The sequence below is a fragment of the Periplaneta americana genome, chromosome 15 (assembly GCF_040183065.1).
Source record: "Periplaneta americana isolate PAMFEO1 chromosome 15, P.americana_PAMFEO1_priV1, whole genome shotgun sequence".
Taxonomy (NCBI): Eukaryota; Metazoa; Arthropoda; class Insecta; order Blattodea; family Blattidae; genus Periplaneta; species Periplaneta americana.
In genome coordinates this window covers 107,725,232-107,750,659 of record NC_091131.1, presented here as the reverse complement: position 1 = coordinate 107,750,659, position 25,428 = coordinate 107,725,232, and the positions used below count along the sequence as shown (strand labels likewise).

The 25,428-nt window shown below is 35.1% G+C and overlaps 1 protein-coding gene across 3 annotated transcripts in view; it reads right to left on the bottom strand.

The window, feature by feature from the left end:
* Scgdelta (sarcoglycan delta) overlaps positions 1-23,582 on the bottom strand; it is a 436,735-nt gene extending 413,153 nt beyond the window's left edge. For all 3 annotated transcript variants that reach the window (XM_069847984.1, XM_069847983.1, XM_069847982.1), the window contains exons 1-3: positions 23,448-23,582; positions 21,343-21,689; positions 4,730-4,776 (exon numbers count right to left, since the gene is read on the bottom strand). In XM_069847984.1, the coding sequence (XP_069704085.1) occupies positions 4,730-4,776; positions 21,343-21,372 (77 nt within the window). In that variant the 5' untranslated portion in view covers positions 21,373-21,689; positions 23,448-23,582. The remainder of the gene's footprint in view (positions 1-4,729; positions 4,777-21,342; positions 21,690-23,447) is intronic.
* Positions 23,583-25,428: the final 1,846 nt, after the last annotated feature.

Below are 25,428 nucleotides of genomic sequence, written 5' to 3'. Positions count from 1 at the left end.
GTTAACTTCATTGACTACTCTTCGTAGTTTCTTATCGTGTGACTACTCAACATTTATAATTCCATCTCCGTTAGAGCTTTGGCTTTCTCTTCCCATCTAATTTTAACTCTAAAAAGAAATTTTCCTAATTTATGCAAATTGCTGGCGTTTAGGTGACCATTCGTTTTTTTTTATAAGCTACTATAGCATTTATTTGTAGAAATTTTTTATCTACCCAACTGTGTTGCCTGGCACTTTAGCGCAATATGCATTGCTTCTTCAGCTAGTCCACACAAAGGACATTCATCCTTCTCTACGTTCCCTCTCCTATTCTTGAGTCTCCAGATCTCCACCATGCCATTCCTGTTCTCTCTTCCCTTGAATTTAGTCTAACATATTCTTCCTGTTCCCAAAACTGCTTAGCCTCCCTATAGTATTTTAGTGATCCTAGGTCTTTAATATTACTAAAAATATCTTGTCTCGAAATTTCGTTTGCCCTCTCTTTTACTATTCTTCCAATAGTTTTCGTGTTTATAGACCCTAGTTCTCTCCATAGTCCATTTAGACCTAATCTGCTTATTTCTCGTTCCAGCTCCTTCAGCCAATTCGATTTCCAATTAGCGGCTTTCATACAAAAGATACATGTTTTCATAACTGCCGAATCATTCCTACACAGAATATTACCTAAATATTTGATTTTTCTTTCTAGAATAATTCCCAGACTCGAATCGATTCCCATCTCTAGTAAAGCTGCCAGGTTAGAAGCATTCTCCGGTATTCCTAGAAATTTTTTACACATTTTGGCTCTTACTTTATCGATGTTTCTGCTGGATAGCCTACTACCCCAGATCTCAATATTATATAATATATTTGATTCTACTAGTGCATTATAGATGTTGACCAAATTCTTCACCCCAATATTCGTCCATTTATTTAGGCATCTGTCTACTGCTTGGAGTGCATTTTTACCTTTATTCAGTGCCAATTCATTTTGCAACTTCCAGTTTCCCCTACTGTCTATTATCACTCCTAGGTATTTGAATCTGGAAACACAATCAATTGGAACTTTATTCACGTACCATTTCTCTTTCTTACTATGCACGTTGCCCTTTTTGCAGATTAGGACTTTTGATTTCTTTTCGTTTATTTTTAAATCCCAAGTTTTACAGAAGCTGTTAATTTCGTTAATCGCCTTTTGAAGCCCGTTGACCGAAAATGCTCCAATAGCGCAGTCATCTGCAAAAAGTAGTCTCGGAATAGGTATGTTATCCAGCACTGGGCAATGAGAATTCACATTTGCTACATTATCTAAAATATCATTAATAAATATGTTAAATAAATAAGGGCTCAGGTTACAACCTTGTCTCACTCCTCTAGCTTGCTCGATCAATTTGGACAGATTTCCATCTTCTAGCCTAATCCTAAAACCCACATCTCTATACACTGATTTTATATTTTATAAAAATAAGGAACTGATACCAATTTTTTCCATCTTGTACCACAAGTTCTCTCTGATAATTGAATCAAAAGCCTTTTCTAAATCAATAAAGCACCAGTACATACAACCTCTTTTAGAATTTAGATATTTATCAATTATGGTTATAATGATTAAAATATTATCACCTGTTCTTCTCTTTTCCCTGAATCCGCTCTGAAAGTCAGAGATGATATCATACCTCTCCATCCATGATCTTAACCTTCTTGTTAGCAGACCTGTATACATTTTTCCTAAGCACGATAAGAGTGATATGCCCCTATAGTTATTCGTATTTTTCTCGTCTCCTTTCCCTTTGTAAATTGGCACAAGTATTGCTGAAGCCCACGAGTCCGGGATCCTGAACCTTTTTCTCATTCCGTTAAACATTTTCGCTAATATTTTTAACCAACTCTCCTTCCTACTAACTTCTTTCCAGCACTGAATGGGAATTCCATCTACTCCCGCAGATTTCTTATTTTTTTAATTTAAATATAAAGTCTCTAAGTTCCTCTAATTTAAAATCCTCATCGAGTATTTCATTATATCTCTCATTTATGCCCGCACCACAGGTATATGGACTCTCAGCACCCATACATTTTCTCATTAATTTATTGAAATGTCTCAGTCAATCGTGTGATGTGTGATGTGATGTGATGTGACCAGCTTACATCGGTCGTGATGGCTCTTCACATTTGTGCATACAGTGCCATCACTCCCTTGGATACATACTGTACTCTGCTTACGTTTTTTCAAACATCCGGCTATTGCATATAAATGACCCTGATCACTTTTCTATCACGTCACTCACCTCTGTTTCCCTTCCTTTTTCTACTTACCCTTCCCTTTCCCAGTTATCTATCTTATTCTAAGTAATCTCATTTAATTAAACAATCACTTCTCTTAATTTCTTATTAATTGTTCCCAAGATTGTTTACATTAAGTTGAACTTTTCCATAGTAGTTAACTTATTTATTCACTTGAATTATAACGTTCACTGACCACTTATTCCCATTAGTCTAATCTGTATATTTCAGACGAAATAGTTTCTACAGTTTCGTTATATTTCCATTTCCACTTTCTTTATTTTATTTGTATCACTACTTACTTATATCACTCCCTGGTTATTACTTGTATCTTATCCTTCTTCACTATTATTCCTTGCCTTACCGTCTTTTCTGTCACCAAGTGATGGAATGAATTAGGCCTACGTGCCAACTGTGTTACCCGAAAAACCGACTCCATATCCGCCACATCACGCATTCATCTCCAGCCATAAAATCCGTGTACCATACCTTTGATGGTGGTCTGCCGTACCTCAAAGATCTACTTAGTGTTCTGTCCTTGCAAGAACCTGGGGAGCTTCGATGCCTCTTATGCAGATCTACAAACAGTCTAGAATTTACCACCACTGCCAGATACCAAACTTAGGACAAACGGCGAGAAGCACCGACCAAGTCGGGCGGTCGAAATGGAGTCACGTAAACACAAATGGTGCCGTACTTTTCGAGACGGAGATGATAATGAATCTTGAGTTGTGGAGGAATGTTGGTGGAATGACGGGAGAAAAACGTGAGAAAGTCGAGAAAATATTCACAATCTTAGCTTTGTCCACCGCGAATTTAATTCCGCCAACGCCAACATTTAAACTCGGGTTCTCTTTCGTCGTGAACGAGCGCTCTGTCAGCTTGGGTTGGTTGGGGATGGTTTTGCTTTCATCAGTAAGTCATGTTTTTATACAAATTTTCGGTTTTTGTAGTTTTATCGTTACAGTAACTTAGTAGATGTCAATAAATAAACATGCTGACTGTTATATGTAATTATCTAGATATAAAATTCGTAGTCTGCATTCACTCAAACAGGTTACCCAGGCAAGAAGGTAGCACTGCATGTGTTTACTGTAAATATAACTTTACTGTTTCGGTACACTTTGCCGGGCCGTAGGATTCTAAACCAACCCTTCTAGGAGGGGAGATGGTAACGCTGTTGTTTACGTCTTTGTCTCTTATAGACCTGTTAATCTGCATTGTCAAATACTAACAAGGCAAGGGTTTCGACTCAAACAGGAATTTCGTATCAAAAATTTATATACAGACCCATCTTTCTATCTCTGCAAATCTTCCAAGAGCATTCGTTTGTATAATGTCTAGTTTGTCTGTGCAAGGTGAGGTGTTGGGGACCTTACTGATAAGCCAACCCTCCTCAGACAGCAGTTTATACAGTATCTTGTTGGCGTGTGTACCGCGTCCCTTGTTGCTTGGAAGGAAACTGAGGAAAACTCTGTCTGTCGAACAAAAGAAAGAATTGACCTACACACATGCACATGGTCTTGAGATCTCTGAACTGGCACTGAATATTTTGATTGTTGCCATGTGAACAAATCTACTGATGTTCACTTTATTCCTTAACTAAACAGAGTACAATGAGATCACTGTATTACTTCTAACACTACCTCCTTCACCGATAACCTTGCCTAGTTTCTAAAAATAAATGTAATTTATGGGGACATTTTCAATTAGTTGCGATTGCGTAGATATGAGCCAACATGCTGCCTATGGCACTCCATTTCACATTGTTTTATTTTTAGTAACTCTTATTGCATTTCTTGTACAAACTTTCAAATGCGATAATCCGCAGACAGTACCAAAACTCCTCTAACAGTTCATGAGAAATCGCTATACACAAATAGAAATAGCAAGTCAAGAGCCTCTTTGCTATTATGAATTCTTAAAATTGTTTATTTTCACGAAGACATAAGTGATTTTTGCAGTATTACACCAAATTGTCACAAAACGTGCTATATTGAAACTCGGAGAATTATCTTTTAGATTAATTTATACGTCCAGTTGTACACATATTTTTGTCCAAGAAAATTTGAACCACACTGTATACGTTCATATACTTACAAATCGCTTTCAGAAAACCCGGAGATTCATTGCTGCCATCACAAAAGTCCGCCATCGGTCCCTATCCTGAGCAAGATTAATCCAGTCCCTAGCATCATATCCCTAATCCCTCAAATTAATTTCAATATAATCCTCCCATCTACGTTTCGGTCTCCCCAAAAGTGTTTCCCTCCTGCCTTCCAACTAACACTCTATATGTATTTCTGGATTCGCCCATACGTGCTACATGCCCTACTCATCTAAAAGTCAGTTCATATATCGAAATTATCTTAGGGAATAAGAAATAGTCGAAGTATTATGAAGATAAACGCTTTTCCAACAGAATAATACACGCGTATATTCGTGTAAGAATGTATGACATCACACTCACCTGGCGTTGTTGTCCGGCGTCTTGGAGCTTCCGTGAGCCCCCGCGACCTGAAACAAACGTGGGAATTACAAACATGCTAAGAAATGTGCGCCAGGCAGGCGACTCTGAACTCTGCACTTTAAGATCCACCTGCATGCATTAAAACTGCAGTTACAAATATTTCACAACTTTATAAACTCGACTCACTTCCTCTCTCTGTTTCTATTTCTTTGCTTTATCTTAACGTACTTTTGCTGGCCGGATTATGGAGATAATGGCGGCGTTAGTGAAGATATTAAATTATGGTAACTGGTGCGCAGGAACTGGATTATAGTACAGGCACCGAGAAATAATAACAACACTACCAGATACAATTTGAAACAATGTGTAACGTATTCAATGAAACGAGATATGATTATTATGATGATGATGATGATGGTGGTGGTGGTGGTGGTGGTGAAGCAAATCCATAAATCAATATTTTGAACATCTATCATTAGGGGGCGGATTCATAAGGTGTGCACTAAAAACTGAAAAATATGCCTGCACGCATGCATTTAAAAATCAGGATATATGCACCAAAAATAACAAAATACACGTAAGCACTGTTAAAATAAAAACAGTTATTTTATTTTAAACAAATTACTATTATTTACTTTTTTCTGCTATTCATAGCAATATTAAGACACCATCAATTGTTAAAGTTGTGTGTCCTTCAACCCACTGCTTAAGCAGTAGAGGAGACTGTTGTACCTTTAAACACTTTTCACAGTTTACTTATTTTTTTTTATTTTGGGAAATGAAATTTTTAAATGGAAAAGTGCTTGAAATAATTATTGAAGATTCCTTTACAACGTCCTGTATCTACTTTCCTGTTTTGCAGATCTATTAACTCTTGATGTGCCAATGTCACCTACAGGTGACGCTCCCTAACAGGCTGTCCAAAATTACCAATAAATATATTTAAACATAAATCACCGTCGACAATGCCTTATTAGACATCTGGTAACTGAACTTCAAGCATTTTTGGCGACTAGCTCGTAAATCTGCAGCAGTAGAGAAGAAAACATCAGCGTGAATGCAGAAGAATCTCAACTTTGTGCGCACTTAACATAATGGATTGTGAAAATAGTACTAAGAGGTAAGTAGTTTTATATTTGTTTCCATATATACATTACTAAACTACTGATATTTTATATGCAATTTTCAAAAACAAGTAAAAATGTGCCTATAGCGTATATAGGGACTACAAAATGACATGTCACCTCCAGGTGACATTGGTCAGATACATTAAACGTCCGATCTCATTATATTAGTATAGTTATGTTACTTATTTTTCTTCTATAGTCTGACTGTGTATGAAATACTGGAGATGATGGACGAAGATACAGCTGGAGCTTCGTCTGTTATTGATATTACCATATTTTCACCGACTGATGGACCAGTTATCGATGAGGAAAGTGGTGGCGAAACAACCAGTGACATCAACCATCTTCCAGGAAGAATAGTCAGACCTACATTTGAAGTCAACGTTACTTCTGCCAATGACGTACTAATAGATAATGATGAAGGAAGTAACCCGAGACTATCAACAATTGACGAGATAACAATGTCCAATTCTTATATTGAGGAAATAAACACTGAAGTTTCAACAGACAAAAACAAACTACCGAAATCAGATATGAATATACATGGAAGAAATAATTATGGTCTACGAAAGAACAGAGTGTTATTCTAACATTTCTCGCGATGAAAGACAATCTATTTCTAGTATTAGACTTCAGCAGAGAAAAAAAATAATGTAGGGGAGACTGGGGCAAAGTGGTCACCTTAAGAGAAAATAAGCTACAGAACGTAAATTAGCTTTGTTTTCCTCTCACAATCTTTGCTACTAAAAAGACGTTTCCTTCCCCTTTTTAATGCAATCATTACGAATTGTTTACTAATTCAATTTTTTATGCAATCAAGAATTTTTTGTTTGTCTGCACATTGACCACTTTACCCAGGCCCTGGGTAATGTGGTCCCCCAAAAATAAAGATACTTCTAAATGAATGATTACAGTTATATTATGAATTTTTTCGACAAAAAATGTATATTAAGCGTTTTTATCGAATAGTGCGCCATTAATTCACATTGCAAAAAGACAAAAACAAACTATAGTAGTGAAAGTAGAACATAGCACAATGGGAAAAGGAACGCTGTCAACATTCATACACAAAACCTGTCTTAGTTTAAAAAAATAACATAGCATTGAAAGTAGAATTAGGATAATAAAGAAGTTATTGTAAACATTTCTAAACACAAGCTAGTCTTTGTGCGAGATAATATTTTTTCTTTTATTTGTTAAGTTTATTTACACAGAAATCACATTTGAAATCGTCGCTGCCATCATCTTCAAACACAGCACATTCCTCGTGAGCCCATTCTAAGCATGATGAACAACGTATCCATCCTTCACCTCCGGTTGACCTGAGATAGCCTACGTGTTCTTACAGAAAATGCACTCCGCATCATCATTATCACTTCCTTCCTCGCTGCTTGTTTCTTCACGAAGAGCGACCTTCGTCGTTTTCTGTTGCTGTTTCTTAATTTCTATGTGATTATTTTTCATAATATTTCTCCACACTCCCTTTATTGTGGACTGTTTGTTGTTCTTAGTTTTATCTTTGGCTCCTTTGTCCTCTCTCTCTTGAGCCAATTGATTTTTATACGGACTACTGGTCAGGAGTTCAGCTGAACCTGTTTTTCTCTTTTGGGAACGGGCAATAGTGGATTTGGGTGGAGAACTGGTATCTTCCAGATTTACTGTGAAGGATGAACTAGGCTGGGGAGAAATTTCTGCAGGAAGAATGATAATGGAACCATCATTAGACGTATCTGAGGATGTGGATGGAACTGGGTCAACGGGCAAGGTTTCTGAATCGTTAGAAGATTCTAAATGATTGAGAGGCCTGTCAGTAGGCAACGATGGAGCGAAATCCGTATCATCAAAAACATCTTGATCAAGAGGATATAATCCACATTTTTTGAAGCCATTTATTGCATTTGCAGGTGTTGCTGCTCGTAGATAAGCCTCTCCAAAAGTTTACTGACCTAAAACTGTGTCTTGGTTCGAATTCATTACTCTTCTCTTAAGAGTCATTCTTGGAATTCCGAATAATTTTCTGGCTTTTTTTGCAGCCCATTTCACCCTTCCTAACACATCTGATAGCCTCGCGCATTTTTGTTGGACTCCAGCTCTATTGGGAAGTTTTGCGGGGTCGATTTCTAGACATTTTATCTGTATTCTGCAACAACAAAGAAATAGTCACGAATTTAACAATTTCTGGGGCAAAATGGTCCCCTAGAAAAAAATGGGGACCACGTTACCCCGACCGCTCTATTTTAAACAAAGTCATGGCTACGGACGGATACCATCTTGTATAGTTTCGATAAACATTGAAATATGTAGTATAGAACTGGGTCTTACTTGAACAATAACTTTATATAGTAACTCTCCTAATGACAGAAAGTACAGTGCTATGAAACAGGAGGCTTACCTTACATCAGATCTTCAAAAAATGGAATTTTCTCTGTATCTTATCATTTAACACGTCCAAACACTTCAGCAGACACGTACGTAATGGCTGGATAGAGAAGGAAGTACTACGGAACTCTAAACGGAGATGGCAGCACCAACCGGAGAGATAAGTAGAGGGTACCACTTTACCCCGGGGGACCACTATAGACAGGTCTCCCCTACTTCTAATATTTCTTTTCGTAATAAAGAGTGGTCTGACAAAGAAGAAATCTTTACTTGTAAATCTGGAAGAGGCGACGTAGATGAAACATTTACAGATTATAATGAATCAAAACTTATCCCTGTCTAATGTTTCGAGCTCCTGTTCAGTGAAGAAATATTCGCTGACATGTGTAAAATGTATGCCCTCCAAAGGAATCATTCTATTGAATTGGACAAAAATGATATAAAAAGTTTGCATTGCCATTCTCTTACTGACGGGCTACATGTCTCCCCAAAGCATAATAATGTTCTGCGAAACAAAATCAGATGTACACAATGAACTTGTATCCAATACCATGAGGAGAAGTAGGTTTACAGAAATCCGTAAATATTTACATCTTTCGGACAATTTCAATCTTCCTCCTAATTATGAATTTGGTAAAGTCCGAAGATACTTCGAGATTCTAAATGGCAATTTTGGCCAACAGTTTGAAAAGATATGGTGGAGTCACAAATCTATTCATGAAACAATGATTCCCTATTATGGGAGACATAGTGACAATCAGCATATTCATATTCATGCGTTTTGGATATAAACTATGGTCAGCAGTTACACGTCTTGGCTACCTCGCTAAGCACATGAAAAAGCGCAATCGTGGTGCAATATCTTTCGATGTGACACAGGATGATGCTGTTGTTCGATGGCATGATAATAATATTGTCACTCTTGCTTCAAACTGACTCAATGTAACTCCAATTTTGAAAGCAGATCGAGTCAGTGCTATTGCAGGGAAACGAAGCAAAATTCAAGTGGATTGCCCTTCGGTTATTGAATAGTACATCAAATACATGGAAGGAGTAGATAGATTTGACGAAAATGTTCATTCTTTGAAAATGAGCTTTCATGGAACGAAATGGTGGTACCCCATTTTGCATTTGATCTCGATGCAGCCTGTCATAATGCGTGATTAGTATCAAGAAGAGATGCAATACAAAAAGACTTGGCATATTGTGAATTCCGGCGAAATATCGTGCAAGTATGTTGTGGTCTCTATGGGAAAGCTCCATACAGACATCCAGCCAGCGATTCACTCCCATCCAGTAGTATTATTACATATATATCCTATCTTAAATATTCTCCACTGAATAAAATATGATATTGCAGTCATTAAATGTGACAATAAGATTTATTGCCCAATGTCACCTACAGGTGACACCCCTACAGTCCGTTTGTAAATATGATTTTCCATGAATTGTCAATAAACAATACTTCTATAGGCTATAATATACATTATTTAATCATTATAAACAATTTGTACATCTGTAATGAGTTTGGGCTAAGACGGGATAGAAAAAATGAAATGAAGGGATGTAATGTGTTCAAAGATACACCAGGTTCATGTACCTTGGAACATACCCTCTTGTACCTTGGAACACATAGAATACAGTTGGGAATATAGCTGTTAAAACTGACAATCATATTTGAAATATATTTGCCATCATAAACCAGAGCAGTCTGCTCTGATTTAGATTTTATTTCCTGGAGGAGCAATAACTGCTTCAACAGCTTTCTTCAAGGCATCCGTATCAATTGGGAGCCTCTCAACTCCAGATTTACTTCGTGACATGATCTTCAAGTAAAAGGAAAACAAAAACCGATAGTATCATGTACCTTGGAACATGTTCCATGGTACAAGATGTTTTGTATTCAAAAGTACATCTGCACGTTTAAAGAAATATGGCTGCCAAAACTAGAGGTTCGAATAAATCATGGAAATTAACATAATGTCATTACTCATCAGATGGTAAGGAACACACCGTACTTAATTGATAGTCACAAATACAATTTGATCTCTTGTTAGAAAACATTTAACAATGAACGAAATATTTACTTTTGGTGCCAAGCAATTGAAGGGTACACGGGAATAACGAACAATGTCCATTCAGAATAATTTTGAGATAAATGAAATTTAAAGTTTGAGGACTTGAAACCTATAGTTTATTGTTAACTTATTGTTATTTTTTTATCACACAAGAATGTACCATTTTAAAGGAAATATGTGACAAAATATTGTTTTGATTTAATGAATTACAACAATGCAAAACTGCAAAAAGTCTACTTTGCTACATTTTGTAAACGGGAAGAACGAACAATGTCACAATTTAATTGAATATTTGTTGGGAATAGAATCAGGCATAATATTTTCAAACAATGTAGCACATGTTTACTTTCGTGTAGGGTATTCTTTTTAAAGGTTATAAATATTGTTGACCCATTATAAATATTTTTATCTTTGAGTGTTCATTGTTCCAAACAATTATTGAAAAACAAATCTACACACTAATCTAATTGCACTGAATTTTCCATTGTGAATGAATATATTGAACTACAAAATCTTCTCATTCACTGTTATTGACTTCTTGTGACTCGTCATTGATGGGAGGAAGACTGAAATATTCTCTAGCAGTTGGAGAACAGACATTTTTCAAAATTTGTAATTCCTTGTACTTTGTCTTGTAGCCGTTTACAGTTTACAATAATGAATGGTTTGGTTTCCTCCTAGAATTCGCAATCTCTTGCCTCCAGTCATCGGGTACTTCACACCTTGCTCTCTGATTGACATGTCCCATGTTTTTGTCACATTCCAGGTACGAGTGGCCTCGAGTGGGAAATGTGATCCACTGAGCATCAAACCTCTTCTTAGTATGTACTACATAATGACAAAATCTAAATACCGTAAAGTTCCTATTTTGTCCGGAACAAGAATCGTAGAAGATACGGAGTTCACCAACGCAGCTTGGTACAATATTCATACAGTGGTGCCATAACTTTGAGCAAACTTCATCTCAGAGCCTTTGCTTTAAATATTTTGGTCATGCATGTAGAAAACAAATCTTCCTGTTGACAGTGTATGTATGTTACAAGAATAAAAGGGCAGCTGTCGATGATAATACCCCTCAATAGTTGAAAAGTTTGGAACTGGTATTTCTTTTGGAAATCCATGCAGATAGCCTCTTTATACTGTGACTTCCTGGATTTTAGACATGCAGCCCATTTTACTTCATAGAACTTCTGTCCTTTTCTCTTGTGCAATTCATTCTTCCAAATCAAATTTTGTTTCTCCTTCTCAAAATTATCTAATTTACTTGCATCTTTTTCATTGGAAATTTCTGATTTAATGTGTGAAATGTCAGCTAATGTTGTATTTAGTGACAAAAATTACTCTGTAGTGCTCGTAAGACAGGGTTCGCAGCAAATTTTTCTAAGTGTAACTTAAGCAGCTTAGAAATATTCAAGTCCTCTGGAAGATACAACCTTCGGCTATCGTGACGAGATTAGTGGACTTTCTGACCTCTAAGTGATTGAATATGCTGATAAATTTTAGATAAAATCTCTCCTTTCATTTGGTGAGCCCTGTTTCCATGTTTAACTCTTGTTTCTGTATGGGCTTTTCCAGTGGTAGCCAATGACGTTTTCAAAGTGACTAAAAAGTCTGCCTGTTATTCCATGTAGAGCAATAAATGCTTTATAGCAAACGGGAACATCAGTATTTTGCCATCTTTGTTTATACGCATTTTATATCTGTAAGAAAAATTATGAAAATCAGCTTCGGCTTGTGTTTTTCTGGATCTTCTTCTTTGCACAGGAAGTACCGAAATTAGTCCTGAAAGGTGAGCATTCTGAGTGTCATATGATGCTAATTCATTGAAATGTTTAATAAGATCGCTTCTTTCACTTTGGCTTATTTTATGAAAACACGGGAAATGAGAACATTTACAGTCTTCTCCCATAATATGACTCATAGCACGAATTTTTTTATGCATCTGTAACACGTCCTGTAACTTTTCTCTTCCTAATTTACAGAACATGGAATGGGTCCGGATAATTCATTTTCTCTAATGTCAGACATTATAAAAATAAACTGCACTAACCACAAACACTACAATATGTCATAAAAGTATAATAAAGGAAATAATCAATATCCTACCACAGACATCTGAACACTGGAATAGTACAGCTGTTTGTATTATGCTCACAAGTAGTTCTAATGAAAATTAATATAATTTATTGACACATGGAATGAAAGCTAAACACCATACAGTCATTTAATAATAATATTATTGTATAATACAGATCGTATTGGCATATGTAAAAATAAACTAACCAGTAATGTGCTATGACTCTAAGATTAAGTTTGTAACAGCTGTCTGCAATAGTTTCTGTGTTTAAAATGGACATTGTTCGTTCTTTCTTAAGATGGATGTGACATTGTTCATTCTTCCATAGTATACAGAAACTTTAACGCAGAATACTGAGGACAATTTTCATTCTTACATAAAACCAATGCAGCCACATGAAAGTACTCTCCTTCTACTATCAGATGGCACTCTTAACTCAATTTCGATTTTTGATGGACCTTGTTCGTTATTCCCGTGTACCCTTCAATTGTTTTGTTCACAGAACTCTCACTTTGCAATAAATCAAAGCGAAACTATGACGAGAGCTACTTAGCGGCTTTCTCTACAGTCTACTTCAGTTTGAATCCTCTAGGTAGCAGCAAAAATTAGAAACAAAAAATGTTCAAAGGTACACTATGTTCAAGATATAACAGTCTCCCCCACACGTCTAACACATTTTTCGTTCGTCATCGTAGACAAAACTAATTCAAAATTCATAATTTTCTTGTGGCTAAGCTGCTCCAAAATACAATTCACTTTACATATTATCGAATTTTCTCTGACTTGTCATCACAATACAATGAAATATTCAGATATACTACGTCGGCAAATAGAACTTGCCAACTCGGAATTCCATTTACCGCTGCACAAGCTTAAGAAACCAGCTAAACTGTAGTTAAAAAACTCCAGATTTTTCTTAATACATCAGTTTCAAATTTGAAATACAAACTATACAGTTTCAGGAATTGGAGGATTGTATAGGTATAAATAGAGACGAAATTAGGGAAAGTATCACTTTGTAGGCTCTATGTTCTATGCAAAATCGTCTTCATCCTCGTAGAGTTTTACACGGCATATTTCTTCAAATTTAAATGAAGTACATAGATAAAGAATATACTGGACACTTCGGAAATAATCACATTCACAATCACAACAGTCAGTTCGAAGTCTGGATTTCACACTAAGCAGGCACGTCCTGCCAACAATGAGTCTGGTTTTAAGTTCAAGAAAATACTCGGAATAAGCCTGAAGGACAGAATCAGAAACGAAGAAGTACGGCGACGAAGCGGCGTAGAGGAAGTGGTCACACTCGCTAATAGGATGAAATAGCGATGGGGAGGACACGTGGTACAAATGCATCCTACCAGATCGGCATACACGGAGACACTGTGGGATACAAGAATTGGCTGGAGAAATCGTGGACGACCGAGAACCAGATGGGGGGACGAGTTCAAGTTGCAGCTAGGAGGACTGTGGACGAGAATAGGACGTCGAAGAACACGGTGGAAGGACGCGGTCAACCAACTTTGAGCGACAGCAACAACCAGTGCTAGTGAAATTGTGGACAAGGAACTAGGAATGTAAATAGACTATCAGGTCGGCTATTCTGATGGTCAAGACTTGAGCCATTTCTGTTCATCGTTTATTCTTTATGATTAAATACATCAATTCATTTACGAAAATAATGCATACATTAGATTAAGAGTTTAATGAATGCGGCATACCTTATTTGTACAGCAACAATGGATGAGGCAGAAAATGGACGTGGTTGTACCAAATCGAGTAACATAAAACGTTGATATTTTATACTCGTACAATGAAAAAGTGTGATAATACCGCACTAAACTCTGGTTTATGATTAACATTGTTGTCCATAAATTGCATATAAATTATAAACTAACATCTTTACAGAAAAAAATAACTTAAAAATATCATCTCCCTCTGATGGAATCATAAAAAAACTCCAAATAAATAGCTAGACGTTGAAGGTAAAATTCTGTAGCTGACCATAGTCCTGAAAACAGCTACAAAACCTCTGACTTGGCAACACTGAGTATAAGACAGAAAATTGCATTATCGGACCTATATTATTGTTGGGAGGCGGGAAAATTAAGGTTTAACGAGGGAAAGAAGTCTATCAACACTTCCTGCAATTTTCGCGTCGATCATATTGCAGCGTTCCTGTGACAACTGTCAATATCTTATGCACCTACGAAGTAGACGATAAAGAGGTTTCTTTTTTTTATTATCTGCTATTTTAATCTCAATTTTCATCCATCATAAGGTCTCTCTATATTATACATTTGCACAGCGTCAGCAGTGCATTTCATTATTGAGTGCTTTGTTGATTGCCGCGGAATTGTCCACAATGATTCGCCGACCACAGTGCACTTTCTGAATGTTATCAGATTGCAATGAATAAGATATAACTAATGTAATGTGTTTCAATGTCTGTGTTTCTTCTGTATTCCATTTTTGCGATTTTTCGTATTCTTAATTTTGGTTTGAACATCAGATGGATAAAAAAATAACAAAATAAACGTTTATATGCGCTAAAAGCTGAAACATGCATTAAACTCTTCAAATATGTATATATGTGCAAGACAAAATCTTGACCTTTGTTTACATATAACTTTAAATGCGTTTATACAATAGTAGCATATAACTTGCAACTAAGGAATAAAATATGCAAATATGTTAGTATCGATACCCGGCCCCGGAACAATTTTTCTCTTGAAATTATTCAAGTCTGCTTTACAGGGAGCTTTACCTGAAAGGTAGATTTGCATAATATATACGTTACTGTAGGCACGTTAACAGAAATCTACAATTTCATGTCACACAGAGTTCGTGTGCACTCGATGTTGGTTTCTGGTGTCTAGTCAGCCCACTCGAGGTGTGTGGATATAAGGGGAATAATACTGAGACCATCTCGGGTGAAGGTCCTGGGTAGCTCAGTCGGTAGAGCGCTGGTGCGTTCAGCAAGAGGTCATGAGATCGATACCCGGCCCCAAAGCAATTTTTCCCTGGAAATTATTCAAGTCTGCTTCACAGGGAGCTTTACCTGGAAGCTAGATTTGCGATCATGAAGTAGTTAGCCAGAAGGCTCCACCTTGTTAAATTTAGATGTGGGGAGTATAATGCCGGAAATTAAAATGAATATCACATTTTATTTCAAATCCCAAACATTGTTACAATTCCAACCATGTTTACAGTAAGAATCACGCACATTATAAAAGTTTTGTGCAATTATAGGGAATCGATTCGATGAATCTCCTATCACTCTTTATGTGTGATTTAGCTTCTATTACAGGAAAATGTTTCCGACTTGAAAATTGTATTCATTTCATAATGGAAAAAACGAAAATGGTATTTGAAACTTTGAGTTAGCTCTTGGTTCTCAGATATAACCTATTTAAGTTATAGATACATTTTTATGAAATTTGGAGTCTAGAGATTATGCGAGTCATTGTTGCTAACGTTTTGTAAAATTGTCTCTGTATACATGAGAGGCATTTAAAGATGTGCAAGGATTCCTGGGAAATCAAAGAGTTGATTACTACGTTGAGATTGTAAATAACAACTTCTAACCTCGACTTCTTCAGTAATGGAGGAAAAAAATGTTGAATATTTCCAACATTTTACTGCTGTAAGCTGTGCCTAATCCTTAAATGATTATAATAATAAAGTAAAACAAAAATCCCTTCATCGACCGACTGATCAGCGTCTAAGATATTTATAAAATATTAGTAGAATTCAGAAATCGTTACTATCAACAACAATGCCTCAGTATGACCCAGAGACTGACGTGAGCATATGTCGTTATTGGTCATCTAATACCGTACAACACAGCCTGAACGGTGGAACTGATCAATATTCCGCGGTAAAACGTCCTCGGCCAATTAGAAGCATGGAGGAAAGCTAGTTCATGCTGAGACACACTCAATGCTATTGTTTTTTTTTTATCATTCATCTGTTTTACGGCGGGGAACTTCTTTACGAGGCGGAGATAAGAACAAAGCACCTTGTTATTACCTGAGTGCTTGTAATTGTGTATTCTGTACTGCACTTAAATCTACAGAAAAATTATGACTTTCAACTTGCAGGCTAGAAATCAAGTCTTTCATCAAAACTAACTGAATAAGTATATAAGATAAAAACAAAAAATTCTTACTTCAGATTTTACACGCTGCTGAATTGAAATTAATTCGCTGAAGAACACTTTGTGGGCATTCATATAACCATGGGTTTTGTCCTATTTCAAGTGCGTTAGGGTTAGGCCTATGTGTCATGTATTACTCAAATATTACGGATACCTTGAACATTACATATTTACTCTTTAACTGTTTAATGAGTGCACGGTTACTTGCAAGTGCTAAAAATTCGGGCTGCACTGTCAATGAGCCCAAGCCAATATATGTCGAACTATTAGCTGTTAAGTCAGTAGCTTGGGGTAAAATTTCAATGACACGGAATGTTATTTTAAGTCGTACATTTAGCTGCTCTATATTAACTACTAGATTATTTAGTGTACATGGAATTGGTGTCAGTGAGCTGGTATTTGGCGATATGAGGCGAAGAGGTCGAGGATTTGTCTTGGAATTATCTGAAATTCGTATTACAGCTGGAGAAAACCTCAGTAAACACCAAACCAGAAAATCAGCTCAAAGGTTGCTCTGAATCAGCTGAGAAACGTGCTACCGCCAGAGCTGCGCCGGTGGCAGTAAACGTGTTTAGATCTTTAGATGTCTAAATCTGATCTGTGGTCCAAATGAAGTTTATGGCGGACAGAATAAGAGCTGGGGCAGGTATCTCGAGCATAATTTTCGTTTTTCTCTCTTATTTTCATCTTGGTTTCAAACTTCCTAGTGTAAACAACTAGTCTATTTATTTGAATTAGATTAAATTTATATACCGGACTTTCATTTCAAAACTTCCCAGTGTAAACAACAAGTCTATTTATTTGAATTAGATTAAATTTATATACCGGTCTTTCATTTCAAAACTTCCCAGTGTAAACAACTAGTCTATTTATTTGAATTAGATTAAATTTATATACTGGACTTTCATTTCAAAACTTCCCAGTGTAAACAACTAGTCTATTTATTTGAATTAGATTAAATTTATATACCGGACTTTCATTTCAAAACTTCCCAGTGTAAACAACTAGTCTATTTATTTGAATTAGATTAAATTTATATACCGGACTTTCATTTCAAAACTTCCCAGTGTAAACGACTAGTCTATTTATTTGAATTAGATTGAATTTATATACCGGACTTTCATTTCAAAACTTCCCAGTGTAAACGACTAGTCTATTTATTTGAATTAGATTAAATTTATATACCGGACTTTCATTTCAAAACTTCCCAGTGTAAACAACTAGTCTATTTATTTGAATTAGATTAAATTTATATACTGGACTTTCATTTCAAAACTTCCCAGTGTAAACAACTAGTCTATTTATTTGAATTAGATTAAATTTAAACAAAAACACATCAGATATTGTAGGGGAAGTTAAAACCAGTGTTAATTGCATTTTAGGCTTCACCCTCTGACCCTCCCCTCAACCCTTTTTGACACCACTATATTTTGGTGAGTAAATGTGAATGAGTATTCAATTGTTTATAGATCTCATTGTTAATATTATTATTATTATTATTATTATTATTATTATTATTATTGTGTTATATTTTTATGAGTTACTTTGTATTTTTCATTTAATTTGACCTACAGTTCACATTTTATTATGCCTCTTCTTGACTTCTTGTTTACATTGTATAATGATAATAATAATAATAATAATAATAATAATAACAATAATAATAATACTAATACTAATAATAATAATAATACTAATAATAATAATCTACTTCAGGTTTTTTGTGTGTGTATGTGCTGTATTTTGTAAATTTGTAGTGTTTTTGTACCGTAGTTCTACTCCTGATTGAGTATTAGAGGAGACCGTATGGCCTTAACCCTGCCAGGTTAAATAAACCATCATTGTTGTTATTATTATTATTATTATTATTATTATTATTCTACATAGGACATCATTTCAAACACGTTACAAAGAACATATCACAGCCATAACAAAACTACGAACACTTCCACATATGCAGAACACATCACAAATGCTAACCACACCTACAGAGACATAAACATAGATATCGAAGTTCTACATATTCAACCAAAAAGCCAAAAACTAAACACACTAGAACAATACGATATATATAGATACACAAAAACACATCCAAATGAAATTCTTAACATACAACTCAATTTCAAAACACACACACTCTTTGACTCCACATTACACTACACAAACACACCCGTACAGGAAACACAAACAAAAGGCGCCAAGACCAGCACCAACCAGTTCTGAAGATGACCCATAACTGACTGAAACATGTTAACCACATACGGTAAAATTTAACACGACAAAGACCTGTAATACATATTCCGTGTGATATAGTGTTAAAAGTTATGTAATCAAGATGTACTGTTGTTGTTATTATAATTATTATTATTATTACAGTTATTTATAGAAAAAAAAACAGTTCATTTTGGGTGATTTCAAAGGAGATGGGAGGTGAGAGGGGTTAAATCTAAAATGCAATTAACAGTGGTTTTAAACTTCCCCCTCAATATTTAAATTGACATGTTTTGTTAAAATTAAATGTAATTGAAATGAATAGTTATTTAGACAGGAAAGTTTTGAAATTAAAGCCTTGCATACATACATACATACATACATACATACACACATACACACATATATACATACAAACACAAACACATACATACATACATACACACATACATACCTATACATACATACATACATACATACATACATACATACATACACACATACATACATAATACATACACATACATACATATACACATACATACATACATACATACATACATACATACATACATACATACATACATACATACATACATACATACATACATACATACATAACTATACATGTACATGTTTGTCAAAAGTGATTAAATACTTCCTTGACACCTTGCCTACGTTAATTCAATCTAATGTTGGATTAGTAAGATTGTTAATTTAAAGTCATCCAGAAACATAATTTTCCCCAGAGTTGTTTTTAAATTCGAACCCGTTCATCAGAATTGTTTGGCAATGGATTTAAGCTCCATATATAAAGTATTCCTGGAAACTTTTATTGGAAATAATGACATCAGCCAATATAAATTTACAAGATAGAGCGTCACCTATTATAGAACAATTAATTTATTGCATTTTTGGTTAAGATATAAATATTTTTAGGTGGCATACAGGTGCTTATCGGGAAAGACAAGGAGCAGCCCAAAGTACTTCAACTCAAGTAGGCTTTTTATACACCCGTGATGGCATGAGTTGCGTGTCGATTGTGCTACATGGCCGAGCCTGCTGCATCACCCACCATCGCACTTCTCTTCAATCATAAAATCCGTATCCCGTATCTCTGATAGTGGTCTGCCGTACCTCACCAATCTATATGAGTCACGTCACTGTCAGGCAAGAAAGAAAAAAAAAGAATGGAACTCGGGGGCTTTTTGTGAAGATAAGCGTGTCGTTCGGTTACAATGTGAAGGAAGTATGGTACAGGCACGGAACAGAGTCCTACGGCCCCAAAAACTACTAACCTCTCTGTCCTTTTATATGGTGAAGGCGGTAGTACACAAGACAAAATTAACAGCAAATTGCAGAAGAAATTTGGTAGTGGAAAAGCATTTTTGCTGTGGCACGAACAACACCATTTATTTCTACATACTACAAATTGTTCAAATGTGTATCCTTGCTGATGTTCTAAAATTCTCACATTGAACAGGTGAAATATTTAGGCACTAAAATGGACCAAAATTTACGTTGAAAAAAGTGCAGATTATCTTAGCTTCAAGCTTGTTAGCTTTAAGTTAAGGAAACTCATAAATCAACTTTACCAACTACGATCCCTTCTGTTATGTAATATAATGCGATCTATGTTTATATTTAGCTTTATTCCAGTCGATTATTCAGTATGGAATAATAAGTTGGGGAGGTGTAACAATATCTGTTCTGTTTCCCTTGAACCAAATTTATAAGAGTGAAATTCAAATATGTTTAAGCATTATATAATGCAAAAAAAAAAACTTACGTAGTAAAGATTTCAAAGCTTTATTCATCGAAAAAAAAACTACGAATATATATTAGTAACACACTACAACGAAAATAAAACTAAGTAAATTATTCGTAAAATTATGAAGATTATTTTACAAGAAGATACGTTATTTCTCTTCAATTAATTGAACCGAAATGTAATACCGATTCCTGGTAAGCAAATAAGCCTCAGGCTGCAGTGTAAGCCTTCATGTCCCCCTCCGTAAAAGAGCGGGAGAATATCGAATCTGATCCGTGATATAGATATCGGCCCGAATTCATATAATCCTCTTATTAATAATGATTCTCACCTGACATTAATGAATGATTTTGACATTAAAGGAGGTGTATAAATTATTTATGCAAACATTTCTCTAGGAGAAAAATGGACTCTTAAGAATATATTCTGCCTTTTTATATTACAATTAATCTTATTTCATTCTGTAATGTACTCTACAGTATTTTATATTTGTGTATTATCTTAATGTGCTCGATGTATATAATTTTATTTTTATTTTTCCAAGAACGTTCCCAAGAAAAGAAAATTAGCTTTTTCAGATGTGGGCTAGTTACAAGTTACGTAATTAAACCATTAAATTTAATATCAACAATATAGACTGACGAAATTTTATACCCAAATTTAAATTTTCGGTGTCAGACATGCTAAAGCATCGTAATGTTTTAATTATGTTATGTTGGTGGATATTTCCCAGTTCTAGGTCTGTAACATAAGATATTTCAATAATAATTATAAAACAAAAACGTTTTCAATTAAAGTAAATACAAACCCTTGATAAGATTTCCTTGTATTGTAACATGGCTGATATGCGCAACTCATGAATAATAGAGGTGCACAACAACTTCAGCGTCACTCTTTGACGTCCGCACAAATTTTAGTTGAGTCACACTTTAAACAGGACAGACACTAATGGATTAGAAATGCTACTTGTATGCGGGATTGCGGACATCTTGAAAGTACCGTACAATATTCAAAACTTTCTTGACACTTTTTCTTCTGTTTAATAAAATACCAGAAGAGAAGTCTGAAGAACTCCGGATATAGCACAATAATTGTACTAAAATCAGCACTCACAATGCTTCTTAGTCTGTCTCCATGAATTATCTAGCAGCGCTTCTGAGGTGGAAAGTAGTAAATAATATGAAGATGAATCGCTCATAGAAAGAATTAATTTTAATTTGAAATTAATTTTTACATATGAGCCATTCAGGGCAGAAGTGGTGTAAGTCAAAATTGGGTAATGAGGTTTAAAATAAAAATTCTGTAAAATACAGCGCAAAGTAGCAATTAATATGTCCTTCGTGCTATCCACTGACTACTAATAGTTTAAATAAATTAAATGTTAATTGCTGCTTTGCGCTGTATTTTACAGAATGTTTACTTTAACCCTCATTATCCATTTTTGACTTACACCACTTTTGCTTTGAACGACTCATATTAAGGCTTAATTAAGATAGAAAACAAAGTTTATCTATTTATTTATTTTCGCAATTTGGAAATTTTATTAAGAAGAAATTGAAGTTGCATCACAGTCTAGTATATACAGTCACGAAGCTCAATACGTAGTAAATATGCATCCATGGATAGTTGCTAACCACTAGGATCGTTAATATCGCCTCATTACAGACAATGCGAAATAGTACTGGAATAGTCTATTGTTCCTAGCACCCTTACAACTCAAGCTTCGTGACTGTATATACTAGACTGTGGTTGCATGGTATTTACATTGTAAGAAAGTCTCTCAAATTAAAATTATTTAATTATAGATAATGGCGAATAAAATTTCACCATATATTATTTTATGAAGCAATAACTTGAAGTGAGTAATCGATTTCAGAACTAATTTCTTCTGTCACCAAAGTGATAAAAGAATAATTATTCCAAAATATATTACAATTTATTTTTTATAGGCATGAAAGTTATGTAACATTTTTTCTTAACAAATTTATTATTATTATTATTATTATTATTATTATTATCATTATTATTATTATTATTATTTGGCATCCTATCAACGCTATATAGTTAACATACTACAACCATGCTTAACTGACAAAATAAGAATGATTGTAACGTTGGATTTGATTAATAGAACATTCTCACATAGAATGTGTAATTACGATAATTTTATATTCTTTGTACTACAGATAAATCACACACATTATTTACAGGGTAACAAGCATTTAATAATAAAAATGTACATAAATTTAATATAATAAAACAATTTTATTATCAACTTCAAAATTAGAATTATTTTCTATGCTCTTTCCTGGCGTAAAGAAGAAGTGCGATTTTGAGATTTTATTGCTATTGATAATGTAAATAAAATTAATTTAAAATTAATATTTTGTTACAATTTCATAATTAGAACAATATTTTGTCGTGATGTGACACACTAACTTCTACGCAATTTTATACAAAGGCTTTAAAGAAACTCGAAGGTTCATTGCCGCCTTCACATAAGCCCGCCATTGGTCCCTATCCTGTAGAAGATTAATCCAGTCTCTATCATCATATCCCACCTCCCTCAAATCCATTTTAATATTGTTTTATTATTATTATTATTATTATTATATTATTATTACATTATAAATATTATTTTATATTATTATTAATATTATTATTATTATTATTATTATTATTATTTTACAGAGGTTATAATTTGGAAATATACATTCGCAATCACCAGAAAACTGAATAATTGAGCACAAAACAAATATTATAATGCTTTATTTTCATTGTGTAATCCGCAATGCACTAAAAAGATATCGCAAACATAAACCTAAATCAACTTTTAACTTAAAAAAAAACTAAAAGCGAGTAAAAACACAGAGACGATGAATTGAATGAACACTGTTGCACCAATTAATTAACCTCATGTAGATCTCTGTTAGAAGAGCACAAAAACATGCTCAAAGTTGGAAAACTGCGACAGCTGCTGGAACACAGACGCACAAACAATCACGAACTAGCAACATAAACTCCGGAGGCTTCCTGCCCTACTGAACACCACAACATGGCGGAGATCAACACAAGCATGTGAGTTACACTTATAGACTGAGCTACTACTGGACTCAAAAACACTACCGCGATGGAATCGGTTCATCAACCTCACTGTAACATTTGTTCATACATGTCGGCTTCGCTGTCTTTTAATACAAATACACGATGGGATGACCATACAGCTAGTAACAAATGGCGTCATTAAATGACACAAATGGCCGCACATCTTCTGTGTAATTTGATGCGGAGTTATAATTTAGGGATACGCAGTAAGAAATCTATCACTCGGGAAGAAATTAAACGCAGAATAAATATGGGAAATGCCTGTTATTATTCGGTTGACAAGCTTTTGTCATCTAGTCTGCCGTCAAAAAATCTGAAAGTTAGTACAGTGAAACCTGTCTAAAGCAGCCATCTGAAGTTACCTTGTAAAATGGCCGTTTTATCAGGTGGCCGCTTGATTAAGGTTGAGGTTTTTTATGAAAATACTGAATTTCATTGACTTTTTAGTACTGTGCGCGTACTACAATCGTGCATATTAATGCCAGCCTCTTCCATTTCTTGCAACTAGCCTTTTCAAAACTCGCTTGCGGTACCTCAATTTAAATGACTGGATAATACCTTGATCAACGGGCTGGAGGTGTGATGTATTTTGGGGAAGAAACACCAATTTCACGGATCACATTGCGATTTTGTCGTTTAATTTTGGAATTGAAATCTCACAGCTAATTCTCAAACAATGATGATATGATCCAAGCTTTATTTTTGGCAGTCCACTTCACCCCCAATAAGCCCATGTCAAAATTTTTCAAACATCTCGGTTTCAATGATTTCCGTATCATTAAGAGTGGTTCTTTTTCTCTTGCAGCCGATTTTGTCGTTTAATCTTGGAATTGAAATCGCACAGCTAATTCTCAAACAATGATGATGTGATCCAAGCTTTATTTTTGGCAGTCTACTTCACCCTCAACATAAGCCCAAGAAAAGAAAAGAAGAAAAATTCGTAAAAGCTGGTCCACATAGAGAAAGATAGAAAGAGGAGGAAAAAAATTTCGAATGGTTAACTACTGACCTGAAGCATACTGTGACATTTTCGATAGAAAACGTCCGTGTTTCAATCCTTTGAAAACGAGTAATAATTTATAGCTGTGCAGGGTCGAAGTGGAAAGTTACAAAAGAGCCATAAAACAGTAACCAACTAACCCCAAGATATGGAGGGTGTACTGTTGTACACTTAGGTATTGTCCTCGCGATATTGCTTCCTATCCTCTAATCATCGAAAAAATAGGTCAGACAGTATCCGTGAAAAGATTTTTTGTTGGAAAGTGACTGTTATAGTCAGGTTCCAATCCAAATAGACCCCGGCCGCTGGCCGGCGCATGAGGTGGCCGCTAAATAAAGAGAGAATTTGTATTGATCTTATGGAAAATCCAATTGGTTCCAGAGAAAATTGGCCTTTTGGCCAGGTGGCCGTTTAAATGAAGTGACCGCAAAGGCAGCTTTCACTGTATTTATAAAACAGTTATATTACCGGTTATTCTGTATAGTTGTGAGACTTGGACTCTCACTTTGAGAGAGGAACAGATTAAGGATGTTTGAGAATAAGGTTCTTAGGAAAATATTTGGGGCCAAGAGGGATGAAGTTACAGGAGAATGAGAAAGTTACACAACGAAGAACTGCACGCATTATATTCTTCACCTGACATAATTAGGAACATTAAATCCAGACGTTTGAGATGAGCAGGACATGTAGCAAGTATGGGTGAATCCAGACATGCATATAGAGTGTTAGTTGGGAGACCGGAGGGGAAAAAAGATATTTGGGGATACCGAGACGCAGGTGGGAGGATAA